The sequence below is a fragment of the Physeter macrocephalus genome, chromosome 18, assembly GCF_002837175.3.
Source record: "Physeter macrocephalus isolate SW-GA chromosome 18, ASM283717v5, whole genome shotgun sequence".
NCBI classification, from domain to species: Eukaryota; Metazoa; Chordata; class Mammalia; order Artiodactyla; family Physeteridae; genus Physeter; species Physeter macrocephalus.
In genome coordinates, this window is record NC_041231.1 from 43,740,215 (window position 1) to 43,752,651 (window position 12,437).

At 42.3% G+C, this 12,437-nt stretch overlaps 1 protein-coding gene across 5 annotated transcripts in view; it reads left to right on the forward strand.

Annotated features, from left to right (window-relative positions):
* MAP4 (microtubule associated protein 4) overlaps positions 1–12,437 on the forward strand; it is a 106,742-nt gene that overhangs the window by 42,767 nt on the left and 51,538 nt on the right. For 3 of the 5 annotated variants that reach the window (XM_055079816.1, XM_028479247.2, XM_028479248.2), the window contains one exon: positions 4,887–4,979. The exons of the other annotated variants lie outside the window; for them this stretch is intronic. In XM_055079816.1, coding sequence (XP_054935791.1) covers positions 4,898–4,979 — 82 coding nt within the window. In that variant the 5' untranslated portion in view covers positions 4,887–4,897. Of the gene's footprint in view, positions 1–4,886; positions 4,980–12,437 lie in introns of those variants that run through there. 5 annotated transcript variants of the gene reach the window in all.

The following is a 12,437-nucleotide window of genomic DNA, read 5'->3' on the forward strand; positions in this document are numbered from 1 at the left end:
AAAAACTAAAACCTTCTCCAGCTCATTAAATAGAAATAGAATGTTCTTCTAGTTGCTCAGGCTAAATGTTTGCCTTCCCCTATCCTTTCTTTCTCTTGCATCCCACATCTATTTTGTCAGAAAAATAGATCTGGAACCTGACCACTCCTCACCAACCCCCTGCTCTCTCTCTGATTTGAGCCACCAGCTCTCACTGTGACTATTGCAGTAACCTCCCAAATTAGTCTCCCTCCTTGCATTCATTTGCTCCTTATAGTATATTCTCAAAAGCACCCAGAGTGGTCCTGCACATAGATCATGTTATTCTTTTGCTCAGAGTCTTCCAGTAGTTTCCTATTTCAGAGTAAAAGCCAAAGTCCTTACCAGATACCATAAGGCCATATGATACCCCTGTCACCTCTCTGACCCACATCTCCTGATTTTCCCCTTTGCTAACTTTGCTTCACTGGTGTTCTCACCACTGTTCCTAGACAAGCCAGGTGGGCCCCTGCCTTGGGCTCTGAGCACTAGCTGTTTTCTCTGTCTGGAATACTCTTCCCTCATATATACTAGTAGTTCGCTCTCCACCTTCTCAGCGAGGTCTCTTCTATCTTACCTAAAATTGTACCCCTTCCAATTTTCTTTCCTACTTCTCTGCTTTAATTTTTCTCCATGGCACCTGTCGCTTTATTATTTGTACACTTTAATTATCTTGTTTATTGTCTGACTTTCCCCACTAGAAGATAAATGTTATGAGAAGGTGCGGCTTTTGTTTTGGTCACTGCTGTGGCCCAGCACCTAGACCAGTGTCTGGCATAGAGTAGGTGCACAGTAGCTATTGAATGAATAATCTTGTTGAATGTGTTTAAAAAAAAAAAAAAAGGGTGGAGGAAAGAAATGTGGTTCTAAGGAAGGAGTCTGTTCTAAACTGGCAGTGTTATGTCTCTTAAGATGGAAGTTAGGTAGGTGAAAGGCTGGGAGGAGGCACTGATGGGAGCAGAGAGGGGGAGCTCTCGGGGAGGAGCCATGGCAGAGCCCCTGTAGCAGTGAAGGAGGGGATTTCTGGGTCATTCTAAAGCATATCAAGACTTTGGCCCAGGGCTTCTCTGGTGGCTCAGTGGTTGAGAATCCGCCTGCCAATGCAGGGGACACGGGTTTGATCCCTGTTCCGGGAAGATCCCACATGCCGCAGAGCAACTAAGCCCGTGCGCCACAACTACTGAGCCTGTGTGCCACAACTACTGAAGCCTGTGTGCCTAGAGCCTGTGCTCTGCAAAAAGAGAAGCCTCCTCAATGAGAAGCCTGCGCACTGCAACAAAGAGTAGCCCCCTCTCACCACAACTAGAGAAAGCCCGCATGCAGCAACCAAGACCCAATGCAGCCAAAAATAAAATAAATAAATTTATTTAAAAAAAAAAAAAAAAAAAGACTTTGGCCCATAGATCCCTTGCTGTGTTTCTGTAGCATTTAAGAGACGTGGCAGGGAATTTTACATTCATCCTCGAAACAGACATATCCTTTCCCCTCTCCTGTGGCAAAGCCTGAGCATGTGCCATTCAGCCCATTTGCTCTGATGTTACTCTCGTATCCCTGACAATGTTAAGTCTATTATGGTTTTCCATCTCCCTCTTTACCTAATACATTTTCATGGCTATAACATTGTCACTGAGGTAAAAAAAAAACTTTTTAAAGTAATAAAGACTTGCGCTATGATCTTTCTGTGCTATTGAGAAAATTACAAACTTCTGTCCTAGACCATAACAGCTGTTTTGTTTAACGTTGAAGAGGAGTGGGCCACCTTGCTATCTCGTGTATAAACAGATTATCTAGCTTAAATTTTTGTATATTGTGAAGTCACATAAGCAGTTTGATTATGTTTTCTTCCTTTCTCTTCACCAGCATTTTTCTCTGAGTAGGTGGTTCTTTCTATTTGTTTCAGGCCTCATGTAGGCAGAGAACGTTAAGAGCAAGGTCAGATATAATTGCAATAATTTTTGACAGGTTATTGGTACATGTCTTTCTGGAAATAAATCCCCTTAGTGGTTTGTTTAAATTTGAGAAAGCTGTGTAAAGAGCAGGCCTAGATCTACCACCTGCTAGCTTTGGTCTCTTAGGCAAGTTATTTGCCCTCTTTAAGCCCAAAGTTCTTCCTGTATAAAACGAGAACTAGTAATAAAGAATTGTTTGTGTTAGGGGACAGAAAATATTTTCAGTGCTTTGTAACCTGGGTGAAGGGGTTAATAAATGTAAAATGATATTGGGATAATGATTAATGTCCACATAGAAAGTTCTTACAGGTTCAACCTAGTAAATAGTTCTGCCAGTAAATCATTCTTTGGCCATCAGCCCCTTTTCCTATTTAAATGAGTGTATAACAGTATTTTAATTGGATGTAACTAGAGCGCATTTGGTGTCCTTTGTCTTTGGAGATTCTCTGTTTCTAGAGGACAGAATTGAAGGCGAAACTTTAAAAAGACTCCAGGCAAACTGAAGGAAGAGCCTTTGTTTTGTTTCTTATGAGAAAATTAACCTAGGACTTTGTTACTGCAAAAACCTGGGACAGCTGAGACAGCTGATCCTCCAATGGGGATTACAACAACTTGAAATGAGCTGAGAAGATGCAAAGATGTGTAAATTACAAATTTAAGTATTGACATTAGACTTCTTAGAGATCTTCACTGAAGAGTTCTGCTATCTGTTTAGTAAAAGTGAATATTTCTGGTCTTTGCTTTTCCGTGTAAAATAAAGAGCTAGTCTGCTGTTGCAGCTGCTGTAGTTGTTGGTCGTGAGCAGCAAAGATGCAGTGTGTTCTCTCATGCACACGATAGCCTTTTAACTAGAGCTTAGCATGTGCCTTATGATTTATTTTCTTTGCGTTAAACGTCACTCATTCTTTTCCCCATTTTTTCCTATAATGTGGGTTTAAGCCATCTCATGGGTTGGTTATTTATTTATTTGTTTTTTATTGAGGTATAATTGACATAAAACACTATTAGTTTCAGGTGTACAACATAATGATTTGGTATTTGTACATGTTGTGAAATGATCACCACAAAAAGTCTAGTTGATATCCATCACCACACTTAGTTACAAAGTTTTTTTTTTCCTTGTGATGAGTACTTTTTACTCTTTTAGCCATCTCGCTGATTTAATTCTCAGTATCTGTATCAATCAGGATCTAGTCAGGAGACAGAAACCACACAGTAGTTTGAACAGGGAATTAACTACTGAGGGGTAGAGAGAACTCTTAAGAATACAAGAATGGCAGATATAGGGGAGCAGTTACTACCCCAGGACTGAGGCAGAGTACAAAGGAAAGAAAAATTCAGAAGAATACCCTCCTCCTCCAAAGCCAGTTTCTTATCTTGGATATCTTCACTGGATGTTTGCTGAGGAGATGTAGACCAAGGTTGGCAAACAGGAAACTGTACATGGAGGTGCTGCTGAATCACCAGGAAGCCAGCTTGGGGCACTGGCAGAACTTGCCTGAGAAGATGCTCACAGGAGTGCCCACTAAAACATGTTGGGATGAGTACCATTGAGTGTTCTGCATACCAGCAGAGCACCACAGGAGCAAGAAGATGGAAAAGCACCCTGGAAGCAGGAAGAGAAGCCCCTGCCTCCATCACCTTCTAGTAACCTTAGAATCATGCCAACTGGCAAAGGAGAAACGTTTACAGGGTCCAGCTCCATTATCACAAGCAGGGCAGTGAAGGGGCAATTTGGAGCTGACAAGCAATAAATTGATAACTGGCACAATCTACCCCTTTGGCTACTTAGCATCCATATGCACTTGTCTACATATATTTGAGCTTTCACATATCAACAGAACAACTCTTTTGTTTGCATCTAACAAGATATAGCTGTCTCTCATATGATGAAGCAGCTTTCATCCTTTCCCCAAAATGAGATGCTCAGTACCTGTAGTCATGGTATTCATTGCTGGATATATTAATCACTCCTCAAATCACAGTTCCACTGAATATTCTTTTGTCAAGAGACTGATTGTAAAGTTAACCTTTGACAACTATAATAGTGGGAAGAAGGAAGAAAAGAAGAAAATGGTTAGAATGTACAAATAAACAGAATATAGCAAAGAGAAAATATACAAAGCCATCAGAGTTCTCATTTCTGTAATTAGTCACGAGACCAGAATTGATACCTGTGAGTTCTTTCTTCAGCTACCCATTTTATGTTTCCCTTGTCCTCAGCCAGAACCTCAGCTGGTAGAAATTCTTTACCTGGTGAAATGATCCAGAATTTCAAATTTTCATTTCTTCAGTAGTCTGGCCCTTTTTTTAGTTGCCCTAGTTTTCCATGAGCCTTTATTATTGGCATGGAAGTATTAAGAGTTACCTCAGAGAATCCCTTGGGTTCCAGACGTAGTCCTCCTTGCTTTTATTGTGTTGCAGCAACCCAGTTTTCCCTTGATAATGAGGCTCAATCATCCCAGCCAGTAAAGTAACCCTCTTTTTTCTGTCTGTTGGTTCAGTGGAATAAGGAGTCCCAAATGGCCATGTAGGAGTCTCATTTTCTAATTTGGTTGAACCGTTGTATATGGTGGTAGGTATATTTCCTCCTTGGGGACTAAGACCTTCAAACTAGCAGAACTCAAAGTTGTCAGGAGTTGAAGTGAAAATTCGATGAGTGGGTTATTGGATATAGTACTGATTCCTCTTGATTCCCAGACCCACATATTATGGCTGTTGGGGAGACAGCACCCTATAAGGGTCTCTGATGCAAAGCATTACCCCATTCTTTTAGGGTGTTGTCTCCCAGCTGAAACTGTAACTGAGTCTTCAGTAGGTGATTATTCCATCTTTTAATTAGGCCAGCCATCCTGGATGATGGGGTGTGACAATACCAGTTAATTCCGTGGACTTGAGCCCATTTTTTTTTTTTTTCAGTTTGCTGTGAAATGACTTTATTGATTGGAAGCAGTGCTGTGTGGAATGTTATGATGGTGGATCAGGCATTTTATGAGCACTGGCAGAAGCAAGGTAGGCAGAGAAGGCAAATCTATATCCAGAATACATGTCTAGTCCACTGAGGGCAAATCTCTGCCCTCTCCCTAACTGCTCCCACAGTCCCCACCATGATGTAAGGTTAGTGTAATCAACTAGCTGGTCTCCCTGGGAATGGTACCCTATAGGAGGCTGAGTTAGGGTCTGTGCTATTGGCAGATTAGACACACCTGGCCGTAACTTTAGCCAGGTCAGCCTTGTTTAGGGGAAGTCCATGTTGTTGATCCAATACATAGCCTCTCTCCCTGCCATTGAGGAATCACTCTGGTGGCTGGGGCAAGAGGCTGACTGATATCCATAGAGCAAGTCATTTTGTCAACCTGGTTATTAAGGGCTTCCTTTACAATGAGTGCCCTTTAATGATTAGTCACATGGGGCACAAATATGTTAGTATAAACAATGTAAATCTGTGGTCTGACCATCTCTCACTGCAGGCAGAGGGGCAACCAGATGTGCTGCTCAAAGTTCCACCCGCTTGGACGATTTTCTCTCAACACTGTCCTTCAGGGTTACCTTTAAGTGGGGCTGTAGTGCTGCATCTGTACCAGCATATTGTGCAGACCCATGTGTAAACCAGACTTCCCCATTCAGCTGGTCATATGGAACTCTTAGGAGGCTCTTGGCGTGGGTTAAGGGAGAGGGGGCTTTGCAACAGGAGTCAGAGTTGAGGGAGTCTGAGCCACCTGCTTAGGTAACTTATTCATATCTTTGGACCTGCTTGAATTTGGTCTCTTACATGTTTCCTCCTGATGATGGGTTGGTATGAGCACATGCCCACCATTATGGTTGCATGAGTTAGACAGCATCTAGTTCATGATGAGTAGCTCATGGTCATGTGATCACATTATGCCCCATGGTTAGACATTTAGTCTCTAGCAAGGCCCAATAGCAAGCGTGAAGCTATTTTTTTTTAAAAGTGAATAGTTGTCTGCAGAATGTAGATTTTCTCCCAAAACGTAGAGGTTTGGGCTCTCTAATTCTGTTATTTTTGCTTGCTAGACGCCCCATTCAGCATCCCTATTTGCCATGGACACTTCAACCATCATTGGACCTACTGGATCATATATTTGCTATGTCCTACTAATCAGACCCAATTAGCATAATGCCAATATATAGTGGGCCTGTGTGATATTTTTTTGTTCAGCATCACTGTGGGCTATATTATAGGAGAACTGATGTAGGCCTGAGGCAAGACTCAGAGGCGTATAAAGGGCAGGTAAAAGCAAAGTGCTTCTGGTGGTCCTTGCAAATGAGTATAGAAAAAAAAGACACTAGCTGGGTCAGTAGCAGTATGCCAAGTGCCGGGACCATGTTAATTTACTTGAGTAAAGATGCTGGTGTATCAGCTGCCAGATGGAAAAATCTGATTAGTTTAGGATTATCCATAGTCATTCTTCAATATCCATCCAACTTCTGCACTGGCCAAACTGATGAGTTAAATGGGAATGTGGTAGATGTCCCCCACCTTTGTTTCTTTCAGGTCTGTGATAGTGGCATTAATCTCTAAATCTCCTAGGTACGGAGTATTGCTTCTGGTTTAATATCTTAGTAGGGAGGGGATGTTCTAGGTGATTCCCACTCAGCTCTCCCTATTTTAAAGACCCTTGTCAATTATGTCTGTTGTCAATTATTCATCTAGGAACTAAGGGAATAACCGCAAAATGGGTCCATGCAACAATTGGGTCCACTGTGAGTTGGACTTGAGTTAAGCACTCCATCTGTTACCTGACTACCATAAGCCCTCACGTTGACTGGTCGGCCACAGTGGCACTTTGGAACCTCAGGAATTAGTTATCCCTAAAAGGTCCAGGTATTTCCTTTTCTCTAATCAATAGTCACTCTTGTAAGTGGCCTTTGGGGAAGCGTAGAGGCAGGATTCACAGTATGTACTTGTGGGAACAATGCAGGATCCTTCCTTAGGGGTCCTGGGTTTGTGAATTGACTCGGGTCTGGAAACTGGATGAGAGATCTTGATCCTGACTTATCAAGAACAGTTTTTACTACCAGGGGTAAAGTTTTTTCCTATTATACAGATCGATCTATACAACAGGAAAAAACTTTTTAGCAGGCTCCCTATGGAACACTGAAATCAGTTAACTACCACTGAAGCTCCTGGTGGGCCAAGGCATTCTGATTACTAATACAGCCCTGCTGCCTTTTATGGCAGATGTACCCACCTTGTCTTTGGCAAGTAAATGCTGCCACTTGGCCTCTGCTATTCTAGGATCCCATGATCCTTATTGGAATCAGAGAATCCACTTCAGTGATGACATCCCCCATGGTCATACCTGGGGGTTGTGACAGAACCTGTATGGCCTGCAAAGCATAAATATTTACATCTGGCCCTTTACAGATAAAGTTTGCCAACCCAGGTCTAGGGGGACAGGTACATACTACCCAGGAGAACAACCACAGAACTTTTCAAGGATGCAGGTGCTCCCCCTGACTAATGTATTTCTCAATGCCTTCTGGGAATTCTTGTGCAACTTAGATCACAGATGAAAAATCTGTTGAACATTTCCGTCTTCCTAAGCCTTTGGATTCCCTGCCGTGGAAACTTTGGCATCTCTCTCTCATTAAACTTAGGTCACTGTAATTTTAGCCAACTGAGTGAGCTGTTAGAGCCACTTCTATCTGCATAAGTTAATTAAATTTGGAATATCTAGTAGATGAACCTGTATCAATAAAGTAGGCCCAATATAGAATTATATTCTACCCTCCTTGGTCAAATGTCCTTAGAATCTGTTTCTACACATGTTCCCCAGGTTTCTGCCAATATATTATTACCAGAATCTTTTTTTGCTGTGCAAGCTATTTCCTTCAGGATCATAGTGTGTACCTGTTCCCTTAGACCTGGGTTGGCATTTGGTCTCTGTCACAAATACTCAACTCTGCACTGTAGCACCAAAGCAGCCCTAGACAGTATGTAAGCAAATGAGTGTGTCTGTGTCCATTTGTTTGTGGACACTGAATGTGAATTTCACAAATTTTCTTTCCTCTTTTAATTTTTTTTTTTTTTTTTTTTGCGGTACGTGGGCCTCTCACTGTTGTGGCCTCCCCCGTTGCGGAGCACAGGCTCCAGACGCACAGGCCCAGCGGCCATGGCTCACGGGCCCAGCCGCTCTGCGGCATGTGGGATCTTTCCGGACTGGGAAATGAACCCGTGTCCCCTGCATCGGCAGGTGGACTCTCAACCACTGCGCCACCAGTGAAGCCCCTCTTTAATTTTTTAAACCATTAAAAAATGTAATAACCCTATGGACTTTGGGTGATAATGATGTGTTAGTGTAGGTTCATTGATTGTAACAAAGTGTACCACAGTGGTGTGGATGTTGATGCAGGGGGGTGGATGGTGGTACAGGGGGATTTGGGAAATCTGTGTACCTTCTGTTCAGTTTTGCTGTGAACCTAAAACTAGTCTAAAGTCTTGGGTTGTGGGCTGTACAAAAACAGGTGGCTGGGTGGATTTGGCCCATGGACTGTAGCTTACCAAACCCTGCCCTAGAGCATGCTGAGATTTGACCCGGTTACGGGTCTCCGGCAACAGAGGGTGGTTGTGGTGGGCGACGAGGGAAATGAGCGTCCTCTTTGAAAGTATCTGCCCCGGGTGAAGTTTTCTCAGGGATTTTAATCAGGAAGCCTAGCATCTCAGGCACCAAAGGGCCAGCTCCTTCTCTGGTGTGGCCCAGAGTGACTTGGGGCATCAAGATTATAAATTTCATCTAGCTATAACTAGTTGTCTCCATTCCAAGTGTCATTATTCCATTCTTTTCCAGTCAGTGTCTTAATTTCACATGAGAAACTTGGTGAGACTGTGAGTTCAACAAATTTTGTAATGAAAAAAAAATTTATTGTAAACAATTTTAGACCTGTGGCTACAGGAAATAAGAGATTCTTTGGGGCTGTGATATACACTGTCTGGTTTTCAGGCTAACTCTCAGGGCTTGAGAGACCTGAGTTTGTCATTTTCTTTCTGTGAGCACTCATTGTGTTCAGTAGGCTCTATCCTTACTACAGTTATTGTAGTCATCGTTGCCACCATAACATTCCAGTACAACAGCTGCTTGGGCTCCCCAGGTACTTGCTTTAGTTTACACTTCAACACAATCACAGTTGATAGCTCAACTAATTGTATTGCCACTGTGTGCCACGGATTACTTAGCGTCCTATTTCCCATTGGTAAGGTGCTTGTTAGCATTGCACTTAAACCCAACGGTGTGACAAAAAATCAGTCCCCACATCCCATGTTTGTAAGTCTTCTGGAATCACCCTGCTTTTGGTACCAATTCTGTGTTGGGTTCAGTCAGGAAACAGAAACACAGTAATTTGAACGAGGGAAAGTTAATATGAAGAATTACTAACACACAGAGATTACCCACTAAAGGGTAAAGAGAACTCTGAAGAATAGAGGAATAGCAGATATGGGAACTGAGGCAGGGTGTATAAGAAAGGGGTATATGTAAAAGAGAGCCCACCCAAGGCTGAGATTCAGACATCTTTGAAGTCCACTGGAGTGTGGAGAAGTTCCTGAGATGCCACAGTCTGAGGACTACCACTTGCTGGGGTACCAACAAAACTCTCTAGGAAACTCACTAGGAGTTGGCCGGGTGACAGCTGAACTAACGCGAGGTCACCTGTGGGGTGACACTGAAACTCGTGGGGGTGAGCACCATTCGGTGTCCCACACAGCAGCAGAGCACCGCGGGAACAAAAAGAGAAGAAAACACATTGGAACCAGGCACATTTTATTTATTGCTTTATCCCTGGAACCTGGAACATAGTATGGATACTTAAATGGTTGTTGAAGGAATAAACGAGTACAGCTCAAGATAACATTAGATTGTTGGTATCTTTGTTATGTTTGATTCATTCAACTTAAAGAAAAACTGTAATTTGACCTGGTCCACCAATTGAAATTGTTAAATGTGAAATTCTGAATGGCTGAGTTAAAGGATACCTTCATTTGGCTTAAAGAAAATTGATCACCTGCTAGGGCACTGATGGACCCCTCTTCTGAAGATTTGGTGTGTGTTTGCATGCACTGTTAACACGCCCTTCTTTAGAAGAATGGGCGACAGTTACAAACTGAGGGCACAAATGTGAGTTTTCATTGCATTTTTTTCAGAGCAGAGAGGAAGCTACCGCATCAGGTGCCTGCAGTGATAATCCTTTTATCAGGCATTAGTAAACCAAAGAAACAGAGGTGTGTTTGGGTCTAGGAGGATTCTGGCAGATTATTTGGCCTTGCCTCCCTCGTTGTCGTCGTTGTATGGTAGTTAGGCAGAGTAGGAAAGAAACGTGCCTCCTGTTGTGTGTGGAGAGGAGGGGGATTGAAACCTCACCCCGCACCTAGCTGGCTGCCTCTCTGTGCTGCCCTGGAGAGAAGGTCTCACTACATGTTAGCTCTATGTCCGGAGGAGGAAGGAGTACAAAAGTCGTGGGAAACCAAACCCTTCCAAGACCCCACACTGCTGACAGACTTGTTATCGGAGTGTGAAGAAATCTTTTTGAATCTGAGGGAACCAGAAACAGTAAGAGAGTAAATTGTTTGGACATTAATTTCCTTCTTGATTCGTGTGTGTTGTAGTGTTCCAGATCATATTCTATAATGAGAATGTTAAATATCCATGAATAATTTGACCTACTTGGGAAAGTGTTTTTTCATTCTCAGTTTAGAGCTGGAATGTCAAGTATCCATAGTTGTCTGGAACAAATTGGCAGAATGAGTAGAAGTCAGTGAAATATGGGCTGTGGACATGAATGCAGTTTAATGTTCACATGTGATTCCTACCACAGTTGAAGTTTGATTATGGCTACTTGTCAAATGTTTTATGGCTTTAAACCAAAATAATTTAAATACTTCCATTTATATACCCTGTTTCGCAGAATGTGAAAATAGAAATGGGGCTTATTATGAGTTATTGCTATTTTGAGGGAATATTTTAATTCCTATTTTGTCTGAAGAAAGAGCCTAGTTTTTCTCTCTCTCTACTTAGGGTAGCTGTCTATCATGTCACAGGTACACAACAGTCATGGTTTATGATGTCTGTTGCCCTGACATAATTATTAATTGTACTGTTTTTACTCTCAAGTGTATTAATCTGCTCTGACCAGGCAGACTTAAGTCTTTGAATAGGCTGATTTAGTTTAACATAAATTTCTATTGTTTAATAGCCCTGAACATTTAGAAAAAGTAAATTATATACTGATTATATTTTAGTATTCAGCAAAAAACATAATGTGAATAAAATTAAATGGGGGGTTCCCTGGTAGCGCAGTGGTTGAGAGTCTGCCTGCCGATGCAGGGGACGCGGGTTCATGCCCTGGTCTGGGAGGATCCCGCATGCCGTGGAGAGGCTGGGCCCGTGAGCCATGGCCGCTGAGCCTGCGCGTCCGGAGCCTGTGCTCCGCAATAGGAGAGGCCACGGCAGTGAGAGGCCCGCGTACCGCAAAAAAAAAAAAAAAAAAAAAAAAATTAAATGGAACAAAGGTACAAAGGTATTGCAAAAAGTAGAATCTTAATTTGCAGGTTGTATCTCTAAGAAAAGCCCACCAGAGTTACCGGTATTTTTATGTCCAGATTAATTTTTTCCCCTCCAAATGGCAGTCATTTGTTCGTTCAACAACCATTTATTGGGCACCATCTAGGTGTCAGGCACAGCATATGGGGCTGGGAATACTGAATGGGAAGACACACTCCTTGCTCTCAGTTTGCCAGCCACAGAGCCATTGAGCAATGTCTCATATCACGTGTTTACGTGTAAGCACAGGCTGCCATGCAAACACTGAGGAAAGAAGTCCCTGTGTTTAAGAGGAGTGGTACATGCAGATGTTTCCTAGAGGGTGACCCTGGGAGGATAAGTAAGCTTAGGGCAGGCAGACAGTATGGGGGAGCAAAGTAAAGTATTCTAGATGGATAGAGCAGTTCATGTGAAAGAGTAGAGGGATGTGGGTAAGGAATAGTATGGTTAGCTGGGGACGACACTGAAACATTAAGACTGGCTTATATAGGATCTTATGTGATAAATTTGCTCTGTAATCTCTAGGTTATGGAGAAACATTAAAGTGCTTTAAACCAGGGACTAATATGAACATGTTTTATGCTAAGAAGAGGAGCGTCAGACTAGAGGCAGAGACTCTTTAGTTGGTTGTTCAACTTTTCAAACAGATGGGCAATCTGTCCCTCCACCCAACCCCAGATGTTTTTTGGAAGCAAATTCCAGGCATCATATTATCCTATCTTTATACCTGTCTGTATCTCTCAAAATCGATTCCTTTTTAAAACATAATTACCCATTCACACACACACCCCAATTCATAATACCAGATGTCCAGTCAGTATTCAATTCACCAGTATTTTCCCCAGTTATCTCATTTGTTTGTTTTTTTAATAACTGGTTTGTTAGAATTAGAATCTAAAGTTCTTTTAATCCA